The 24,493-nt window shown below is 38.0% G+C and overlaps 1 protein-coding gene across 1 annotated transcript in view; it reads right to left on the bottom strand.

The window, feature by feature from the left end:
* Positions 1–24,493, bottom strand: part of LOC105035113 (BEACH domain-containing protein C2) — a gene marked incomplete in the record, with an annotated part of 97,910 nt that overhangs the window by 56,454 nt on the left and 16,963 nt on the right. The window contains 5 exon segments of the mRNA XM_073245534.1: positions 346–678; positions 10,607–10,688; positions 11,112–11,188; positions 14,918–15,031; positions 22,104–22,208. Of these exon segments, the coding sequence (XP_073101635.1) occupies positions 346–678; positions 10,607–10,688; positions 11,112–11,188; positions 14,918–15,031; positions 22,104–22,208 (711 nt within the window).

Genomic DNA, 24,493 nt, shown 5'->3' on the forward strand with positions numbered 1-24,493 from the left:
AAACAGAATACTCCATCAGAGCTTTGGAAAAAGAAAATACAAAAAGCAGCAAATTAACTGGTAGCCTCTTACAATCTATCAACAAAATTTTAAAAACTGTAGATATAACCAGAAATTTACTGAGAATAATAATCATATCCAGTGTTTAGCAGCTATGCCAGCATCCCATCACTCAAAGCAACAATTGGCATTGGCATCTCAAATGAAAAAAGCAAGATAAATTCATTATACTAGCATAAAAGCAGAAGCAATAAATAAACCAGCACTTAATCAGAAGCAAAGTCCATAAAAACAACTATCCCACAGTGAATAAAAGAATAATTACAGAGATATCAGGATACATACATCAAGGGAAAGGCCACCAGTATCACTGGACAATGATGTCCTCCTGGATCCAACGGTATCCATAGATTCACTGCCAGTTCTACCTACAGAATTTGAGTGACTAACAGTGGATGATGTCACTGCAGCAGGAGATCCATGGCCATCAACTGACTTGGGAGTGCAAAATAGCTGCCCTTGTAACCGCAGGTGATCTTCTACAAGCATCAGAATTACAATTGCATTCTCAGCTAATGCAACTGAAAGATGAGCAGCATTTTCTGCTTGTGCTTTAGCTTCTTGTGGTGACAACCCCTCAGCTGCAACACCAGCAGCTGCTGCTGCAATAACTTGAGTCTGCAGCAAAAGAAGAGCTAGATGAAGATATTCTTGCAGCACCTCTATTTGTCAAATAACAGCAAACTAGGTTCAGCTCATGAAACATGATAAAATTTAAGCATGAACACTATGTATGGTTGGTAATTCTATATGCTACAGCAAAGGCAAAAAAAGGGAAAAAAATATTCAACCAGAGATTAGAGAAAAAAGAAAGAGACCAATGGCACAATGAAGGCATTATTTACTCTAGCACACTTCATATACACTTTAATATAACACATGCATAGAAGATGAAGTGTGATACCAAGCATGAAGTGTGATACCAAGCACACGCGCTTTTAATTTGGTTACTAGCAATGGGATGACAGCTTGCTTGGGTTAACCTTTCTGGAAATCAAAGTGACAAATACCAGCTATACAGAACTTCCATGATATTTAATACATCTAGTCATTTATAATCCATGACACACCAAAGACTGATATATCTCAATGTATAAAAATGAGGTCATCCATCTCTTCAACAAAGTAAACACTATGACACAGCATTCCTTAGAATTAGCTTCTGCAAGGATCTTTGATATTAATTTAACTACATGGCTTATACTTTAGTTGAGATTAAGTAATTTTCTCATTAGTTTCCAGTTTCTTAACCTGCCTACCAGAAATTGGGATCACCTCTGCCAGATACAGCATAGCTGTCCAGATGCCAGAGTATCATCCTGCTATGAACATCACCCGCAGGCTAGAGGGCTTTTCTTAAACTACTATTAATTTCTGATTCCCATATAAGGAGCCAGACATGGGAAACAATCAAACAACCAACCAAAAGCCATGCTACGTGACAAAAAATTAACAATTATTACATGCAAACTAGGAAAAAACAAACGAAGCATGAAGCTAAAGGAAAAATACATCTGAAATAATATTATAACAATACTATCCCTGGCATTGCTTCAAAGGCAAACAATCACAAAATGCTGCCTGACTTTGCATTTCTTATCCTCCTGACCATCCCAAACTGAGGGTCAAGTACACAAATTCAAAACCAACAAAAATGATGATCTACAACTGAGTTGTTGAGCAAAAATCTTCATAATCTGCAAACTGTCACATGCTTCCTTTCATTACTCTTCTCCAAATTTTTAATTGAATTTGCCACCTTACCACTACTCCCTGCATGAAACCAACATCCATTGCCACTTCTACAATCTTCACCATTTAACAGAAAAGAAAATTAAGGAACCAAAACCTCAAAGTCAAATAAGAAGGATCTGCATATAGACAAAAGAAAGAAACCAGTTGATAGATGGGTTGGTTTTATAGGATCTCTAGGCAGCAAACTTCTGAAACTTCTGATCGCTTCTTTGGAAAAGATGGCACATCTAAGCATTGAAAGCTTCGTATTTCTTGTATTGAACAACTAAATACTAAAATATTAATGCTACTCCGATCAGTATTTCAATGATCTTCATGGTGTATCCTTCATTTTTCAGATTAATTTAGTTTCTTGGCAACCATTAACAAATGTGCCAACATCTGAAACCTTTTATGAAGCTTCTTTGGAAAACTCACACATTTGAACATCAAATCCAGGTATATTTTTATATTCAACAACATAATCCTAGAATACTAAGACTAGTCAAACCATTGAATGTAGTACCGCCTTGAACAATCTGGTTCGAAGCATACCAAACCGAACGAAGAGGGAACCAGCACAGTTCCCTCCCTTGAATCAGAAAATGCACCAAATCAGTGCAAACAGCTCCGAACTAAGTGGTTCGGAGCGGAACCAATGTGAACCACCCGGTTCACACTGATCAATCTGGTTTCAATCCCTCCCCCTATAATAATTGAAAAAAGAGTGCACAAGAGCCTTCTGTTGCTTCTCACACCTATCTTCAATTTTCTCCCAAGATTCCTATGAAAATCAAAAAAAAAAAAAGCTGATTTCGATAATAAAATGCGAGATCCAAGCTTCTTTAAAGGTATTCTCATTCTCCCCCTCTCTATTTCTTACTTCTGTTCTTTTTTAGGCCGAAAATTGGCAAGAAAAAAATGAAAAAAGGTAGATCATGCTAAAATATTTGATTTTGCCATGATTTCTTGATATATTGTAGATCCATAAATGGTCTACACAATGATACTAAAATCTTTAATTTTCAATAAATCTATAATTTTTAAACTAAAAAAATAGATTAAAAATTAAAAATAAAATAGAAGTCCAAAGATAATTGTAAAATTAAAAGCTTATCTAGAGGCATGCAAGCTACTCTTGACCTAAATTTGCTGTTTGTTTATTCAAATTTGGATGTCATCATGTAAACAGTAGCCTGAGCTCAAATTTAAATAAAAAAAAATAAGCAGCCTTTGATGCACACCCACGGGTTGAGAAAAATATATATATTATCTATTGTAATTTGAGTTCAAATTAATTTTCTAATTTTCATATTTGAAATTTATTTTTAAATTTAAAATGACAAAAAATAAGCAATTAATACAAAAAATATGAAAAATTAGTATTATGTATTAGATAATTCAGAAGTATTTCTTTGAAATAGAAAACATACTTTTCTGAATTTTCGTTAGTTAAAAATATTTTAAATTAAAAATTATTAACAAAAAATATAAAAAATTAGTACTATGTATAGATAATTCAAAACTATTTTCTAAAATAGAAAACATATTTTTTTAATCAAAGTGAAATTTTACTATTTAAAATAATTAATAAACTAACATATGCTCAACAAACCTGCAAGAATAGATCCATCAAGGAGGAAGAAGAATCCAGAACATGACATTGATTAGAATCATGGGCAGATGGTCTCGAATCGGCACCACTGAAGGTGCAAGTGGTATAGCATAGAGCTTAAGGGAGTAATCAAGTTGAAGCAACACCTAGTTGGTACTTATCCTGATGTCTCTATATACCGAAAATATCTATAGAAGGTTTGACAACTGATGAAGAAGCACTTTGCTGATTTCCGAGCAGCAAAAGAAAGGGCTACCTAGAAGAAGATAGAGGTAGATCACTAAGCAGTAGAACTATCTTCTTATCACTTTAGGGAGTTAAAAAAAGACTCCATTTCAGATAATGAGGCACAAATCCAAGCTGCCATGCAAGCAAGCTTGGATAATCAATGGCAACAGGACAAGATGGCCAGGCACAGGGCTTAGTTTGGGACCTCATAGTACAAATCAAGCTCTGGTTCTAAGACTAGCGGGGTAGATCCAAAGTTCGGGAGAACCTCCTCGGTCAGGAAAGTAATTAGTAGAGATGGTGACTGTATTGCATCTATGCTAAAAGCCTTGGCAGCAGAAAGAAGAAGTCCCCCAAAGAGATTCTACCAGAAGCCACCATTCATGATCTAGATCCACATTCTCTTCCTAGCAAAAATTCGAAGTAACAGAGGATTGAGACCATGCTAAAAAAGGATCATAAGAAAGATATATGATGAGCTATTACATCTTGATTCCATTTCAGCCACATCCCGACAAATATGGCAAGCAACACATATTGTAGGTCTGTTAGTTATTCCATACAAGCTATCAATCTAGATGTGAATGTAGATCCTCCATAACCAAAGGACAACCATGATGAGCTCTGTGACCATAAGGAGAAGCTATAGAAGTGGATTAACTTATACCAGAGCAAGCAACCCACAGATAAACTAACAATGATGGGTGATGGTTAGACTAATCCCACCAAGCGAAGCATCATTATTGCCCGATATGCTATGACATGAAGACTTTCTTCTAGAAATTAGTTAATGCTTCCAATCAAATGCACGAGTTGATTGATCAGGCAGGAGAGGAGAATGTCGTTTAAATCATTACTGATAATGAGCCATAATGCAAGGCCATTGGAGATTTGATGGAGCGACAGGCACATTTTCTGAACCCCATGTGCTGCACATTATATGAATCTCATATTGATGGAGATTACGAAGATTCATAGGATGCAACAGATGGTGGATACCAAGATTTTATGTCCCGACGAGACAGGGGGTGTCTTGGCCATCCAGTCCTATTTTTGTGAGAAAATGGGATGGGGATGGGGTTGAGACTCCGAAACCCATCCATGAGAGATGCGAAGAAGAAAAAAAAATGAAAGGAAGATGAAAGGTAAAAAGTTAAAGGAAAGAAGAAGAAGAAAACTAAAAGAAAGAAAGGAAGGGAGAAGAAAATGAAAGGAAGCAAAGAAGCAAGAAAGGAAAGAGAGAAGAAAAAAAAAGAAAAAAAGGAAAAAAAAGGAAAGGATAAGAAAAAGAAAGTAAAAGGAAAAGAAGAAAGGAAGGTAGAAGAAAAAAATGAAAAGAAGGAAAGGAAAAGAAAAAAAAAAAAAGAAAGAACAAAAGGAAAGAAAGAATAAAAGAAGAGAGACAGAGGATATCCACCAGGATGCATGACCAAGACAGCTATCCGAATGGGATAGGACAGGATAGTGGGCCATCCCGTTCCATAGAGATATTGGAACACCATCCCACGAGATTTAAAATCTTGTTGGAGACAGCTCAATCCATCAAATTTATTTATAACCACATATAGGTCCTATCTTATTGAAGAACACAGGAGGGAGGATCTTGAGACCAACTATTCTTATGGTTTGCTATTAACTACGTTACGCTTGATAGCCTCGATCAAATATTTGTCAGTATCGAGTGGCAGGAGAGGAGATATACAATGGTCAGCAGTAAAATAAGCCATATGGAGAGTTTGGCGACAGGAATGTCCTGGTAGTGGGCCAAGAAGAAAGTGAAGGCTATCAAGAAATTATATAAAATGCTTCAACCATGAACAATAAGAGATACCCCAAGATGGGCTTCATATATCATATGATGGAGAAGGCAAACACTCAAACTGAGGCGGATCCAAAGCATGCCCAGTAGTATATCCAAGATTCACTATGTTGATACCGAATTCTAGACTGATCGACCAGCGGTATAGTTCAATACACCCCCCCTATCATTCTATATCAAGTCTGAATCAATATGAGAAGGCGAAGGGAGAACAAGAGAGGAAGAGATAGAAATGAGGGGAAAGAGAGAGAGAGAGAGGGGACCTCCAAATATCGTCAGAGGACAACCAAGCTTGGTGCACCACTACCGAGCTTGATGAAAGCCGAAGGGTAGAGAGAGGGAAGGATCGAAAGATGGAGAGGCCTCCGAAGGACTAGTGGGGCCGCTGCACCATCGTCGAGACCAGTGAAGGCCAAAGGAGGTGCTCCACTCTCCTCCCGATCAAAAGAAGGGCTTCGGCCCCTATTTCTTTTTTTTTGTGATTTATTAGGTGAAGTGGGAAATTATATAGCCGACTTCATTATTTTTCTTCTTTTTAGATTTTGTTGCAAAAAAAAGAAAAAACTATTAAGTCGGCATAAAGTTGTCGACTTCACCAGATAAATCACAAAAAATATATATATAAAACAAGGGACAAAGCTCATATTTTGATCATGAGAGCAAAGCCCCTCTTCCGACCTTTAGAGCCTTGGTGGCAGCATTGCAGCATTGCCAACCCTCCAAAGACCTTCGACGGCTTCCTCCCTCTACCTCTTCTTACCTCCCTCCACCATCATTCAACTCCTACCTTGTGCAATGAGCTCAGCTGCCCTCCAACAAGCTCCGGAAGCCCTCTCCGTCTCCTCTCTCTCCCTCTCTTTCTCTCTTCTCCCTCTCCCTCCTCATTGGTATCTCGTTTTGAATGCCGAAATCATCCCAATCAGCCGAGGATATGGTTTGGCACACCCTAAATCTGACGATTAGGGGCAGTTCTATGAATTATGAGTATATCGATATCATTAAGCAAAGTTGAGACGACCAGATAGGTAGGAAGTTGTATTTAATAGGTACGTAAAAATATTAAAAATTTGATTACTAATATACTTATAAATACTTTACTAAAACAATTGCAAACTCTATTGATGGTTACTTGAACCTAAGATTCTAATGCACCCGTACCTAGGGTCGATATGGATTAGGAACTTCGAGTCACTCTGTGAGTTAACTACCATCCATAAAAACCTCGTGTCTTCAATCATTAATATATAATAAGTTTATAACACATCTCTTTTCCACAAACGAAAATGTTTAGAGAGGGCAGTGATAGATTTCTTGGTAGCCGTCATAAGCAAGAAAAATATGAATCCAAGCATATTAGATATCAACAATTACTATTACTCAATATTTTATAGTTACTAATATGATACTATCTTGTATGTAATTTTCTTCAATGCTTTTGCAGCTGAATAGTGGAATTGGTTTGGCCTACTAGTGAGAAATCTTAAGCAACGAACCATCTAGATCCTCTCCCAGGCAATCTCCTCGAGTGGTTGTGAGCACAACTGCTCTACCTTTACCCTTATCCATTATCCATGGCAAGCAGAGGAATTGTCTGAAATATAGGTACCTCAACAACCTTACATATATATATACATATATATACATATATATATACATATATATACATATATATACATATATATACATATATACATATATATACATATATATACATATATATATACATATATATACATACATATATATATATATACATATATATATATATATACACACATATATATATATCCATTACAATTTGACGTTAAGGCTAAAGTGCATTAAGAAGGAAGTAAAGCTGAAGTATATGAATCTGCACCAATAATGATTTTGTCTGAATGAGGATGATCACATGATGGATGGCTTGTTGGCCAATAGCAAGAGCTAAAGCTTGATGAGCCAAGATTACCTCCACTATCAACCACTTTCATAACTAGTGAGGCTAGGATGGATGCGAAGCAATAGGCAAAATATAACATTTCAACTTATGTCCAACCGATCAGCCAAAGCCACAGGGGCAGTGGAGAACCAATCTTCAAATGACTCCATGTCTGACACACATCCTCCCAAAATATGACTAAGAGATTCTTAGATGAGTCCACTCAATTAGGAGGGCACCATCTATTTTGCCAACATAGCCAAGCCGAGAGGGGCATAAAAGAAAAGCAAGCAACTACTAAATGCAACTTGAAAGGAAAAAGAAAGGCAGTTGAACCCTATAGAGAGAGTAGAGGAGTCAGTTCACTCAGACTCAAAGAGAAAATGAATCAGCAATGATGGTTCTAATGATCATTGATTTGATATCTAGGGAGTGGAGGATATGTGACCACTGTTTATGAGCCACAACTACAGGATGGTCTTTGATTTACCGACAAGTCGTAGTTTATGCATGTCACACAAAATAGGGATCATGATGCATAAAGAAAGAAAGGAAGAAGAGGAGGGTTGTACCCACTGTCCTCTCTCTCTCTCTCTGTGTGTTATGGAACCAAAAGAAAGAAAGAAGTGGAGGGTCATTCTAGTACCCTCTCTTCCTTCCTCCTCTTCATCTTCCTCTCCTTTCTTCTCTTTTGTGTGCGCAGGTGCGTGCGGGGGTACGTTCGCATTGGTGGATAGAGAGCAGTTGTGCCCTTTTTCCCATAGTGTTTTCTCTCCTCTGCTCTATGGGCATGTGGTACGATGTGTGGGAAGGGCCATCTCCCTCTCTCATCCCCTAGATGGCCCCCATATAGTTCATGTTGCATCTTAGCCATCGACGGCTGCCTTTGTGCTCTATGTCGAAATCTTGAGGATGCCTCATAGGAGCTTGATCAAATGTCCATTAGGACTGTTACTTCAAGGGATGCACCAATGATAGAGTTGATGAGTTGGAGATGGCTTAAAGGGGGGATGGATGCGTGGAGCCTCATGTTTTGGGTACAATGGGAGGAATGAAGTTTGAGGCCTTCCTAGATTCCATTATTCTACCTTGTGTTTGCCTTGTGGAAGGGAGACCAATTGCTTGTTGCCAGGAATGATGTAGATCTAGGCTTGGATTTTTATGTGAGCAATTACTTGGTTGATATGTCCTAGAAGGGCTAGGATATGAGATTCCTCACCGCTGCCAGAGAAGATAGTATTGGAAAAGAAAAGCTTCCTGCTAGATCTAGCCCTTGGTAAGTAATCTTTAAGTTTTAGAGGTAAACTAAGAGAAGTTACTTGAAATTAGAAGATCTTGGAAATTATTCTTAAAATTGATATTATCGTATTATAGATAATTAGGTTTCGAAGGATCTGTGTGAAGTGATCTAGTGCCTATCTGGTAGACATCAGCAAGGTAAGTAGCATTTATATTTTATAGTATTTATTCAAGATTAATTGTGCAAATCATTATCATGATTCCAAAATACATTGTGTATGAAATTCTCCGATAATATGAGATCCAATATGTTATTGCAATTCTACTAACTAAATTGTAAGATTGAATCATTTTGAGATCAAGCATGAAAAATTATAATAGTTGCATTTTAAGTTATAAAATTCAAAGTGACAATGTACGAAAAAGAAACTTGATGTATATATGTATATATGTGTATCATCTAACTCACAGCTTGACTACGAGATGAATCTGAACTTGATCGTGATGATCCCTGAACTGTAGGGGTAAAAATATGGGTTCACGAGTGAGTGATCATGGTGATACCCTACCACAGGGGCATATGTGGCAACTCCGCCATGAGGGTGTCATGGTGATCTCAAGCCATAAGGGTAAAAGTGTGGATCCACTAGTGATCATGGTGATCCCCAAGCCATAGGGGTAAAAATGCAAATCCACAAGTAAAATTGTGGTGATATCGGACACATCGGGGTATAATATGGCCGTAGTCTGGGTTGTAGAGCAAAGTGAACTGCATACCCGGGTATCAAGTGAACAAGTACATGGATGTAAGCATAATATGATTTTGAGATTGGATATTTATGACTCTGATAATGATATATCATTTCATTATGTTGATGTTATTGAAAAGATGAAATGCATCATTTTAGTATGTGAATATTATTGAAACAAATTGTCATAAAGTCAACTGTACAAATACATCATGTTTTGCATAATTTAATTAAGCTGCATTACGTAATTCAACTTGATCCAATCCTATAAAGTGGATTTGTTACTGAGTTGTGAAGCACATAATCTTCACCATTGTTTTACAGATTGAGTGACCGAAAATTAGGCAAGTACCGGTATTTTGGGGAACTATAAAAGGAGACAAGGCCGTCTTGCTAGCTAGCATGCTTGGTTTTGATCATCTATGCATATTAAAATATGGTTTAGATCTATGTATAAATAACTTAAATGTTAGAAGTGTGCATGTCTCAACGTGTTATTTTGGTCTGATAGTTTAATGATCCTAATAATCAGTATTGCCCATATATGAAGTATATAATGCCTAGGTTATATTGATTCATTGATAGGTGGAAATGGAATGCCTTGCATGCTTGCAAGGCCAACCTCTTGTCAGCATGCAGTGGCTACAACGCACTCAAATGGTGATTCTAGGGTCCGGAGTGTGACATTTCCAAATCTATTTGTGCCATTCTAAGTAAGATATCATTATTAGACAAATTTAATCATAAATTAGAAATACTGCACACACATGCAAAATGAAATCATAAGTAATATCATTATTTAGTTAATTTAATCATAAACTAGGCCCAAGTCAATTTGTTCATAAACTAAAAAATTTCTAGAACATCATGCAAGTCGTGTGATCCCAGGGTCTTGTATGATTACATCTGGTAACCACAAGATTGGCGACAGTTGAACTGAAAATCATTATATCATCTGGACAAATGTTTTTCGTTCTAGATTCATTGATACATTGCCACAAACATAACAGCCTTATCATGCAAAATTACTTAATATCAATGACACCAGTAAGTTACAAAATCCGATATGATTCTTTTAGAGTATACCCTATTTTAGGATAGTTGCAGGTGTGACCATATGAAGAATTTAAAGAAAAAGTATTATACAATAGCAGAATTTAGAGAATAAAGAAATACAATGGGTTTTGGGACTGAAATTTAAGTGCATAACATAGCAAATTAAACATTTCGAAATTGGAATTTACCTGAACTTGAAGCTCCCTAGCAGCAAAGTCTAACAAGCCGCTCAACAGCCTTCTTTTGAAGACAGGTAATGCCTCTTCACGTCTTCAAATATAAGAACTGAGTTAATAAACATGATGTAAAATAATTTTTACATAAGATAGGTCCATAAACCAAATCTAAAAGCATACAAGTTATAGTTTGTCAGAAGCAATATGGTCCAAGGTAACAACCTACAAACATAAATCTTTGAAAACATAACCACAACAATTCTGACAAATCTTCATTTCTATTCTTAGTCAGAAATTGCATTTTTCTTCTAACGATCTTTGCCACTAATAAAATTAGTGAGCAGATAAAATTAGAATACTATAAAAGAAACGTTTCATCAGTTAAAAGGATACATTAACAATATGTCCTGTCCAAAAGATTGGAGATAGTTTGCCAGAACAAACAGCAATGTTAACATATAGTCTGAGATAACAACATCAATGATACAATTCTTAAATGACTGCTTCACACAGGTACCTGACTCGTTGGTCCCCTGTACTAGATCCCCCAACCATTGACAGCCATTCTGCGCAATGAATTGCTGCTTCTACATCCTGTAGATGAAAAGATGAGATGAATACCATAATCCATGATTTATGCAAAGCAGATGTAAGAAAATCAATGGATGGTAAATTGATATCGATGAACAGCATACTACCAAGCATAGACAGCTAAGTGGTCCTAAGTAGTAGGGGTGCAAATAAGCTGAACAGCTCTTAAGCTGCTCGAGCTCAACTCAGGTCTGAGCTCATTTTGACTCAACTATTACGGAGCTTGAGTAGCTCCAACAAGTTCTCCAGTCGAGCTCAAGTAGCAAAATACTTGGCTTGAAAGCTCGCAAGTCTAATTGAGTATAAATATTTTTAGTAATATTATATTTTATTTATAATATATACTATTATTTTAATATTTTAAAAAATAATATGATGTTATATTTTGTTTTAACCATATATTTTAATAATGACCAAAGCTCGAATTAAAGCTTGAACTCGAGCTCGAGTATGGCTCAGTTGATATTTGAATCAAGTCAAGTTTATCTTGAGTATTGCTTCTTTTATTGTTCGAGTCGAGTTCAAACTTGGATATTAAGGCTCAATAAATCTCGAGTCAGATTTCAAGCTCGAGTATTTTGAATTGACTTGATGCTCTAGCTACTTGACTTGGTTCGGCTTGATTGCAACCCTACTAGGTCATGACACTCTCAAAGGCTAAGCAAAAAGTCTAAACAGCTAGGCAGGCATCTAGAGTGAAGATTATTAAATATTTATACATAAATATTTTACCATATACTTTAAATATAGATACACTTGTCCAATCAGGAATGTGCAATTAGTCTGTAGAAAGCTTATCAAAAGAATGGTACATGGTACAGCCACATTAGCTATTTTGTACCCATAATGGAATCTTCAGTTTAACTACAGAAGTTTCCCTTAATAACTTCTTCATGAAAGTTTTTGAAGAGAACGAAATTTCCAAACAAATAGAATTTTATCAATTAACAATTACAGCAGCATGTCTTAAATATATTTCCTGTTGAACCACAAGTCTATCCATTAATTCCGTGGCAACGGCCAGAACTACTCTTCATCTATCACACATACATCACAGGTTACCTATATTCAAAAGACAAGCTAACTGTTTCAAAAAAATAATCTATTCTATAATGTTTTGGTTCATTATGCTTTAAGAATTCCCATGCCCTCAATGTTCCACCTTGGTTCAAATATGTAACGTATCTTGTTTCTTTCTCCACTCTCAGTCAAGTTTCTCAATATCTTTAAATAAAAATCCAAAATTGTTTTTTTTTTTTTTTTATAAGGGAAAAAAGTAGTGTACAGCCACATACTACAGCCTACAAGTAGCATAAGTTAATTAGGTTAGTAGTTTTATAAATAATTAAATATATTATAACACTATCATATGGATACTCAGTCAAAATATTCTGTAGAAAAGCATATCTATGCATAGCTAGACCAAAGTTGACCTATCAGATTTGCAAAAAACCAGCAAGGGACCTGCAATGAACCATGTAAATATCATATGCATCTTCTATTCCAATCAAAACTTTATTGATTATCCATATAGAAGTTTGTCTCAAATTCCAAAAGGGAACCCTCATTTTAAATTGTAAGCTCATTAACATACTTCTGCAAGGTATTGCTACCTTGGCATAGGGTATCTTCGTGTTACTTTAAAAAAAATAAAATAAAAAAAATAAAAAAAAATACAACTTCTGAAGCAAAAATTTGCTTCCTAAAAAAATAAGAGCCAGTAACAATATCTGAAAACTGGTTCCACTGGAAGAAAAAGTTAAAAAAGTGCATTTAGAAGAAACTAGAAAACCTAGACCTGGCTTTTTTGGTGATGAGAACTTTCTGAAAAGTAGAAGCAACAACAAACATGCCCATAATAACCAAATCCATCTATATTTGGTAGTATAACAAACTTCAATAACATTTTCTGCATCATATCCCGATTACTGATCCAATCCTTTTCCTTTCAAGCTCAAACTTTGATTTGTTACCAGAACAAAGAGCATAACTTATGGTCTTGATCACAGTCTACCGTACCACCCCATAGTGCCAGTACAGGGTATACCATATCGTAACCAGTCTCATACGGGTACACTATCTCATTCTGTACCAACACTCAGTATGCTGTCTCATACGTACCAAATAACATACTGACACCATAACAGAATAGTGCAGATACAAAGTCCGGTACCAAGACGGCAAATCTTGGTCTTGATCATCGCTTATGATGCTTTCTGCGCATGATCAGAATGCACATAAATTTCCTCTTTTGCAACCTTGAACTGCCTCATCACCTTCAAGTCTAGATATTTGGCCATCTTAGGGTTCAGAAAGGAAACAACATGGAGATTGGAGTTAACTAGATCATAACTCACACATTCTAAACAATATAGTTCTTGCTAACAAATGTGGTATGTAGTCAGAAGCGATTCATTCAATTGGACAAGGACAAGCAAACCTTGGATGATACACGCATTTAGCTTCTCTACCAAAAACAATATCTTCAAAATTTTGTGCCACAAATTCTAACCCCAGCTTAGTTGAATAACACAAGCCATTATATTATAGATTTATCTAAATTGTGAGTCCTGATGCCTCCATATCCAATCATTCAGGAATTTGAAAATTCTTAAATCCAAAGGCTCAAGCTCATAAAAGATTCAGTACCTAGTATGCTAAACAAAGGGGGGAGACTGTAACTGCGACCAAAATTTGGCAAACACTGCTATTGTACAGATGGAGAGGTGAATACTGCTTAGGCATAAAAAAGTGAGAGTTGTAAATGAATTTCTTTCACAGTACTGTATAGGAAAAGTAGGTGGGAATTCACCAGATACTCCCATCTTTTATGAACATAATGAAGCATTAGATTGGGATTGGGGAAAAAAGAAAAGAAAGGAAAATAGAAAAGTGTGTGTAGGACTAGAAATACATGGTTCAAATTTCAATTCATGCAAAATTCAGAAGCTTGAAAACAAAGAAAAGCAAAAAATTACAAATATTCCCATGGAAAAGAAACACCAAAGCAAAATGTTATTGATTTGTGAATGAACAATAAACTTTTTCTCAAAGATTTAAACAACATTTCAAAATAGAGACATTTTATAGACTAAAAGAAAAAACTTACCCTACCTAACAACGTCTAAATGAAAATGAAACCCACTTGGGTCCATATTCATGCAGCCTCCTAGAGTAATCACAGCAGTCCATACCTTTCCCATGTGCATGGTGCTAGTGAGAATAATTCAAATTTGCTTGTAGTTGCCATGCAGACAAATATACAAATTGCATCAACTGTGAGATTTTAAGTTCTAACAAAATAATAAGCGTGTTTCCATTTCAATCCATAAGAAAACCCAAGTAATACAATGCAAGGTGAATTTGCTTTAATTTGTCTTCTGACAATTATGCTTCTCCAGTTCCTATTTTTTGATAGGATGGCCTCTACTTCATCAAAAATGCAATAATTCTATAGACTTTCCTTAATCAGTCCCTCCATTACGTTATAAAACATATTTAAAAGAACAAATATAGCCACTAAAATGGATACCCAAGTCCTCAATTTGACTCCATTCCATCATATGTCATAAACCTTATGGAATTGTTCTTGCAACCTTTACTTTTCAGATCTTCCTCTGTGACTACCATAACACTAAAGTAAGGAATATTTTGATCAACAAAACTAAGGACACTATTGGGAAATAAGCAATGAAACTAATTACCAACAATTTTTCAATATAAAAAGCTTACCTTCCATCCATCTTTTTGCCGCATTGAATGCTCCAATACAATTATGAGAAAGTTGTGTATGAGGTCTTCTATCTCAGTCATGCTTACACAATTTGAATCTTTGCTTGAACCCATCTGTAAAAGCAAGAGATGTTAAAACAACCAATAAAAAAAAAGCAACCTCAACCACAACATACAGAAAACCATGGTCCTAAAAGCCGATGGAACAGGATGGCATCAGCATTACCATACCATTCCACTAGAATTCAGGCACCAGGACAGGGCTAGGCAGCAGAAACCCAACCCATGTGGGGCAACCCAGCTGGAATGGGTTGGTATTGGCCGGTACAAACCCCAATTCAGCCAGGATAACACTTGTATCATTCATACCTTCCAAACCGGTTTGGTATCGATTTTACCGATATCCATATTATTGGTAAAAGGTCATCCCAACTGGGACACCTCATGGATCTTTTTTTAAAGGGAAAGGGGAGGCCAGCTGGGTTCAGAGATGCCTTTAGGCATCTCGTAAGGTGCTTCTAACCCCATCATGTGAGAGAGAGAGAGAGAGAGAGAGAGGGAGAAGGTATGGGTCCCAGAATCAGTTCGGCCATCCTTGGGGGGATGCTTGCTAGCGATGCTAGGGGTGGGCGAGTGGCATCTCGAGTGCTTTGAGCAGTTGCAAGCCCAAGAGGAGGGTGCTACGGTCGTGAGTGGCAGGGGTTGGGGGGGGTTTCTCTTGGCATGTTAGTTAAATGATTAAAACATATTTTCAAGAAGATATTCCAGCCACAAAAATTTCGGCATGTGCATGCTATGAGTGCACGCATATTACAAATTTTGGACTGACTTGGCGATATATTTTATTTTCGTTAATATTTTAATGTGGGAATATATTTTTTCTAACAATAAGATATTGGTTAAAAAACTCATAATAACCATGTTGTAGGCTGCTGCCCAACCTACAACATATCCAAAATTCAAATTAAAAGAAAACTTGACACGAGTTTTCCTTTTTTTTTTTCAATTTTGCCAACTTTGGGCCAAAAAATGTCTTGTCCGAGCGGAGTGCCCTCCCTTGTCACAGCATTAGCAACTCCTTAGTGAGAGGAACAATACCAATTCATTAACATACTGACACAGCATTAGCCCTCAGTGCCCTCCCTTGTCACAGCATTAGCCCTCCCTTGTCACAGCATTAGCAACTCCCTTTTCAATCGGCCATTGGTTCGGCACAATACCAATTCATTAACATACTGACACGGTATAGCAAGGCATGTCAGTTCCAAACTAGCACATCAATTTCCTGTTGGGGGGTTTTTTCAATTTTTTCAGGCCGTCATGAAGCCTAATCATTTTTTTTTGTTTTTTGAATGATTTTAAGCCTAAATTGATGTTTTTTTATGTTTCTATCACTCCAATACACCCTAAATGATGCTTCTTGACGTTTTTGAGTGATCTTTCTACATCAATATGGCATGACCTTAAATAAATCAAAAGAGATGATCGAATCCCAAGTCTTGGAAGGTGGAAGCCAACGGTGGTAGTGGTGGGTTTGTGAAAGGTGTCATGATCTAGAAGGATGATTTAAAAGTAACACCCTAAATGATGCTTCTTGATGTTTTTGAGTGATCATTCTATGTCAACATGGCATTGCCTAAAATAAATCAAAAGAGATGCCCTATGTGGATCCCAAGTCTTGGAAGGCGGAAGCCAATAGAGGTGGTGGGTTTGTGAAAGATGTTGTGATCTATAAGGACGATTTACTGGCAACACCATAAATGATGCTTCTTTATATTTTTGAGTAACCCTTCTGCATCAACGTAGCATTTTCTGAAATAAATCAAAAGAGATGCTCTACATGGATCCCAAGCCTGGGAAGGTGGAAGCCAACAGTGGTGATGGTGGATTTGTAAAAGATGTCATGATCTATAAGGACGATTTAATGGTAACACCAATGTCAACGACTCCACCATCTTGTTAAACCCTAATATGCTCAAATCAATTAATAAGATACAAGACATAAAATGATACAACCAATGGCATATATTTCAAGTACAACATAAAAGATCTAGAATCTCGTCGAGTGTCGATATCGCTCATAGATATCCAGATAGTTTGCATAATCAGGAGGCACATAGCCCATCCCTCTAACCAAATAACATTGTAGCCCGGTACGCTCATCCCATAAGGTAAGCATATTGGATTATAACTGATCTCAGACCTCTAGATGAAGCTCTAGCTCTAAAAGGTGTCCTCTGATTGATAATATGGCAATGGAAGGGCCCATCCGAATATACCAGCAGCAAAATTTGACAAGTATGATGCTTATGGCTGCATAGGATAATATGCACTAGAAGACAATACCTTGAATACACCATATTTATATCCTTATAGATCATAAGCTATATGTGGCTGCAGGTAATAGGATCCAGCATTGGAGGATGAATCTGATACATCCATAGATATTACTCCACGTCCGAGGTCATCTGCAGCTGTATCGCCTCCCGAACAATCTCGAGAAGCCTATCTTCTATATACAACTATATCCTCGTGGGCTCTACCAGCTAGTGCCCCATGATCCCTGTCTTGTGTAGCACACATAAATTGGGACTCATCAATAAATCGAAGATGACTTTGCAATTATCTTATAAACAGTGGTCTCATGTCCTCTACTCCTTAGCCACCAAATCCATCACCATTAGAATTGCCATCACCCCTCTTTCTGAACTCTGAATCTAAATGAACTGACTCCACTCTCTCCATTGAGACTACAACTACCATTCCTTTTTCTGTGAGGTTGCGTTGAGCAGCTGCCTGCCCTCCCTTTGTACCTCTCTAGCTGGCAATGCTGGAAGGATGGATGTCCTACTAAGACGATTCGGCAGTGGGCTGGCCCCATCTAAGCATCTCTTGGTCATATTTCTTGGTGGATGTCTCGGATATGGAGTCACGTGATGAACAGCTTTCCAATGACCTCTCTAGTTGTGGTTGATCAACTAGAGGCCTACATGGAATATTGTGATCTGCCCTATTGCTCTGCATCTACTCTAGCCTCACTAGCTACAAAACTAACCAATCATGGAGACGATCCTGGCCCCTCAAGCTTCAACTTCTACTGCTGGCCCATAAGCCATCCGATAATTGGATCTTCATCATCCTAAACAAAGGTATCTAACATCTGATCCGCATACTTCAGCTCAACTTCCTCCTACATTTCAGCTCTTCAAATTTTCGATCTTGAAAAAAAGAAAAAAAAAGAAAAAAAGAGGAATGGTAGTGAGGGAAAGGCATCTTACCTTGAATCTGCCTTTAATCATCGATTTTCTGCTGTTTTTTGATGTGGGGAGGGTTTGAGAAAAAAGAAGATGAATCGCCTGAGAAGGATTCCCAAGCCTTCTCAAGCCTTTCCATCACTCTTATTGGAGTGATGGGAGGTAAACCACCCGAAACCAAGCCGAATCATCCAATCCAGCACGGGATGGTTCTGCCTAGTTCCACTCCAAACTACTCCGAGCGGTTCAGGCTTGGTTTCAGAAAATCACATCAAATTGACCCAGCTACGCCTTATGGTATAGGGTGAACTAGACAGTTTGGCAATCCATAATCCCCCCTCTCCCTCCCTCCCTCTCTTTCAAGTTAGGGTTAGGGTTTCCCTAAGCCCTCCCCCTTCCTCCCTCCCTCCCTCTTCCTCTCTCTTTCTCCCACCCTTCCACTCTCTCTCTCAGGTTGCGGTTAGGGTTTCCATTGGCCCTGCCCTTACTTCTTTCCTCCATCCCTCCCTCTCCCTCTCTCTCTCTATCTCCTTTTCTCCTCGTACCCCTTTCTCTGCAGCTCTCTCTATTTCCATACAACACAGATCCGTATCATGCCAAACTGATCACCAGCCAATATGCCCTCCAATGCCGTTTTGGTAAACCTTGGAAGGCACCATAGAAGGATAGATATGGAAAGACAACGGTTGGTATGCAATTATTGTGGCATGGACAATAAAGAGTTGAAGCAGCATCTAGCGAGTGGTTATAGTGATGTGCAGAAGTCTACCAAAGTGCCTAGGCAAGCGAGTTGGGCAATGAGGGACCATCTTCAAAGTTTAAAGGAAGCCAAACAAGTGGGCAAATAGGAGTGGGGCAATGGAAGCTGATGATCAGCGTGACAAGGATGATGAAGGCAATGGGAATAAGCAACCAGATCCAAGCAATATGGAGATTGTTGAGATACAGAAGGCCATCCAAGAGTCTAAGCAGGCACAATGGGAGTACGAGGCCAAAAGGCATCATGGATGGTTCGAGTATTCAAATTATGAGAAGGACAGTGGTTTCGGTGCATCCAAGGGAGGGCACAAAACCAGGGACAGCCCTAAGCTACATAGGACCCAATCAATAGAGAAGGTGGTAGCAAGGTCAAATTTTCCATTCAGTATGTTTCAAAAAGGGAAAGCAAAGAGTACCAGGCAAGGTCCTGCCAATGATGACATCCATCTGACATCCTACCAAATCCAAATAGCTAAGCAGCCCTAGCTACACCAAGAAGGATAAGAAGCACATATAGGGGCCACCACAGCCTAGTGGTTCCATTACAATCAACTACTGGCTTGGGCTGCAGCAAGCTTTCTCTATGCTTCTTATGGGATTTCTTAAGTTAGGGAAAGCATGCATAGTATCAAGCAATCCTAACCACAGGGGTCAGGCCTCAAGCCTTTGAATTAGCACTACAAGGCTCACCATAGGCCTTCCAAGCGAGGCTTTGAGCCTCGTGCCCAAAGCATAATGAGAAGTAGCCCTAGGAGGGCCTTTTCTAGCCATATCGAGTTGAGCCTACCCATCCCTCCTTGTAAGAGGGAATATGCTACCTATCATGTCACAAAGCAATTACTGAATTAACTCTTCCGGCTTCTGCCATTGAAGCAATCCCAAGATCTTCCTATTTTCCATTTGGCATAGTATACTAGGGTGACCATTTTGCTCATCTTGATATCCGGTTTATCCAAAACATGATCACCAAAGTGCAGAAGCAGGGCCTCCTGCCCTGGCATTGAGTCTCCCATTCCATATGATACATGGACCATAATCGAAGAAAAAGGGTCAAACCATGGTTTGTTGTATCGCCCCATACCAAGCAGTATGGGGTATACCGGTACCATACCGATATGCCTACCATCCCATACCAACACAACCGTACCATATTATACAAACCATGTACTGACACTAAGGTATGCTAAACCGGTACCGCCGGCTGTATCGGCCGACCGATGGTACGGTTTCGTACGATTTCGTACCGTACCGAACCGATGAAGGTAAGCAGACCCAAATCGGAAGAAGAAAAAGAGAGAAATAGAGAGAGAAGGAAGAAAGAAAAAGAGGGAGGGGAAGGAGCCGGCGGGGCCATCGGACGACCTCCGGCTGGCTGCATGGCCGCCGGAGGGCACAGTCCACGCACGCGGAGCCGCGGGCATGAAACAGGGGCGTCGCCCCTGTTTCGTAAGTTTTTTTAAAAAACATAGTTTTAAGTGAAGCCGGCAAACAATTTGTCGGTTTCATGATTTTTGTTTTTTTTTTAAAAAAAAATTCTTAAGTCGGCAACCCAGTTGCCCACTTCATGAGTTTAAAATCAAAAAAAAAAATCGAAACAAACGATCGTCTGTTTTGAAAAAGAAGGGGGCAGAGCCGTGGAGGGGCTCCATCCGCTCGACCGCCCTCAGGCCGTCGGCGTCGGCTCGCCGGCCACCGGGGGCCTCACGACGGAGGCGCCGTCCGTCCAGTAGGTCCCCCCAAGCGCTCTCTCTCTCTTTCTCACTTTCTTGAAAGTCCTATCGGGCGATACGGGACTCGGAAGCCCTCCAGCGACCGCAGCCGGCCACCGCGGACCTCCGACGGCTCCCACCTCCCTCCCTCTCGTCCTCTCTCTCTCTTTCTCGTTTTTCCTCTTTTTTCCTTCCGTACCGCCGGTGTACCGAATTTACCGACCGAATCGTGTCGGTTCCCCGTCGGTCCGGTACAATACGGGGTGTACCGACCGGTTCAGCACGGTATGGCTTTCCTTGACTGACACTATAATAAGATTTTATCGGTATGAGATCCGATACCAAGATAGTTAACCTTGGGAAAGACAAGCATAAGTAGCAGTATCAATTATATGGAATGACACTAATGTGATGGATGGTCCAAGCCAACTACGAGAAACATCACCAACTTCCTAGTGTATTGTGACAAGCTAACTTACTCTCAAATCTCGATTGGTGAATCTAACCAGATCAATGATTCTAACTACATCCTGGGTTTGATGAAGAAGGTGACTGAGGATGTTGGGCTGCAGTATCTCAAACCAAGGAGTATCAGATGTACACGCACTGCAGCATCAGGAGCCATAGCTAGTTCATTATGCAACATCTTATGACCGCAGGGAGGGGACAACATCTAGATTGGTAAACATTCCAGGTCTGAACTATTAACAAGACCCTGATGTTCGATTGGTGAATCTAACCAGATCAATGATTCTAACTACATCCTGGGTTTGATGAAGAAGGTGATTAAGGATGTTGGGCCGCAGTATCTCAAACCAAGGAGTATCAGACGTACACGCACCTGCAGCATCAGGAGCCATAGCTAGGTCATTATGCAACATCTTATGACCGCAGGGAGGGAACAACATCCAGATTGGTAAACATTCCGGGTCTGAACTATTAACAAGACCCCGATGTATATGAAAGAAATCGACATTCTACATGGCATTAGACTATCAAAGTGAGTTATTATAATTCTTCATTACTATATTGTATTTGCAATTCATCACTCATAAATGCTGTTAACGTATTAACAATGGAGTGTCTGTACCAACTGAATGATAACATAGCCTTTAAAAGCATTCTTTAAATACTAAAAAATAGAAAACAATCTAGCCAAAATATAACCATGCATAAAACCAAAAAAAGTCATGCAAAGGAAAATAGAAAATTAATTTCTGGCCATCCAGGTATGCTGCCAGCATGAAGCCTCATATTGCATCTGTATGGGATGCCCAGTACCATACTTGTCCAGCCAAAAACCAGTACCAAGCCCAGCACTGGGTTTTAAAACCTTGTATAAAACCATACCAAAAGGGTAATCCATACTAACATGCATAGAGTTACCACTTAACACGAATCCATATATGTGATAATATTTGTGTGTTTTTGTACAGAATTCAATGTCATAGCAAAACATTTCACCTCATAATTAGATATTAGAACCTCCAATATCCACTCAGGCCATTCTGCCATGCAAGTAAGACTACTTCTATTTTCTGGATGACTGCAAGCCAAAAACAGAAGATCCTGAAATCATATAAAGGAAAATTTCTGATTAAACAACATATCAGCAAGTTAATGAAGTTGTTAGAGAGATCAAGCATCACATGATAACACCAGAGAGACTCCTCACTCATAAAATATTGTTTCTTTTTGAAATGCATACATACATTACAAAAAGACGAAGTTCATGAGCAAGCACAGACATATGAGTTGAGGTAGCATCCTCACAATAAGACTACAGTTCAATCACACTGCAAAATCAAAAACCAACATCTGAAAATCCACACCGGTAAACAGGACCTACAACATCCAGAATACCGATAACTGAAAATCAGACATTTTGAGTGATCGAAAAATTGTTGGCTTTAATAGCATAATAAAATATTCTGATGCAGTATAAAGTTCAATCCAAATAAGCTCAATTTTCATTTGCATGTGATGCATAACTTAAAATATATCTTAGCATAGTATGTGTTATCTATTAGCTACCATCCAAGGTATGAAACTTTCAACTTTTGGCTGGGCCATCAAGTTTCCAGTTCAATATTTCGACAATTTCAGTCCAAGATATGCTATTTCAATGGAAAATATCAGAAAGGAAAAAGTAGAAAAATAAAATAAGCCAAGAAAACATATATAACAAAATCTTTTAGGTATTTTGTATTTTTGGAATTCTTAGATGCATGGTCATGGTGCTCTCAGATTTAAAGTTGCAATTGTATTGTAGTCCAAAATTAAATTACAAATGTTGGAAATGTAAACAAATTACTTTGCAGACCAGCTCAAGTAATATGTTTTGTTTGATATCTAATTATGTTTGAGATAACTATATAAATATCTAAAAAAGTAAAATCTTAAAAGTTAAAACATAAAGTTGTATATGAATATGAAACTGATATGCTAGTCACCATCATATTAAGTACCAAAAACCAATATATAATTTATCATTTATTGAAAACATGATTACAGCTAGATCTAGTTCTTCTGCTTGTTTAGAAGAAAAAACCTTAGATGTACCAAATCCTAGCTTTAATATCGTGAATCCACTCTCCAAAAGAATGGAAAGGCGAATACAGATCAGAAAAGGAAAAAAAAAAACCACCATAGATCATATTCATTTAAGAAAATGAAGAAATGGTCCACAATAATATTGGAGTCAAATCATAAACAGATATATCATCCATCATCATTTTTGGCCAGTTTTCACTTGGTGCTGGCTCTAACTATCTATTTCAGCCAAAAACAAATTGGCTTCAACCCTAATTTAATATCTTAATGCAGTCCATTTTGCCCAACTTATTGCATGGATAAGAAACCTCCAAAAGACATGATTTTCCATCTATAGGAATTTTAATTATTTTAAATCAGATCAACAGGGCAGATGCACAGTTTAAACATCCATTATTACTTTTGCAATGGTAGGGTTGAAGCTAAATCCTAACAAAAGAAAACTAGCTCAATCAACATATACATACATACATATACACACACACACACATATATATAATGAGAGAGGAAGACAGATTGTGGCATTGTGCATTAAATCTTTGGCTGGTTTAAGAATTTTTTGGGTGCACTATGATTGGTGCCTCCACTAGCATTTCAATTGGCGCAAGTCCCAGCTGCCACTATTAAGAATATATCATTTTTAGACAGTATGCACCAATTAAATGCACAGCTAAATAAGTGTTAATGTCACCAAGAAAGATACTGTGTCATCTACCACATGCTTCTGTATAAAGATGCACATATCTTATGAAAAGCTTCCAAAAGCAACTGGAAAAGCCAACTCCTCGAGAACAAGTGATGTTTACCTGACAACACATTCATCAAGCATGACATACTACAAATGGCTAATTTGTTCACCACCAAGGATTTCATGTAATATGCAAGTTAATAAATTTGTGATATTTAATGAACATGTTGAGCTGTCAAAATGGCTCATTTTGATGATGGTTTGTATATTCTCATTCTGCAGCTGTTTATCAAAGTTCAGCTTCATCTACAGATTAATGCCCTTGTGTCAATGAACTAGTACTTCTTAGTTTCTGAAAATATAAACACAATCAAGCGACCCTTAAATATATCAAAAGGAGAAACAAAATGATAACAACTCTCTTCGTCTAGATTACAGTTTCACTATAAGCATAACACCCATAAAGATTGACATGCTGATGAATATATGGAGAAAGGCTTGCAGCCTTCCACTTTTAAGGGACAAATTTGATAGGTTAATTAATATACAATCACTTATCCACAAATTTGCAAGATTCCACTAGGGGATAACTCCAAGAAAGCGATATTGGTTC

The sequence above is a fragment of the Elaeis guineensis genome, chromosome 11, assembly GCF_000442705.2.
Source record: "Elaeis guineensis isolate ETL-2024a chromosome 11, EG11, whole genome shotgun sequence".
In the NCBI taxonomy this organism is placed as follows: domain Eukaryota; kingdom Viridiplantae; phylum Streptophyta; class Magnoliopsida; order Arecales; family Arecaceae; genus Elaeis; species Elaeis guineensis.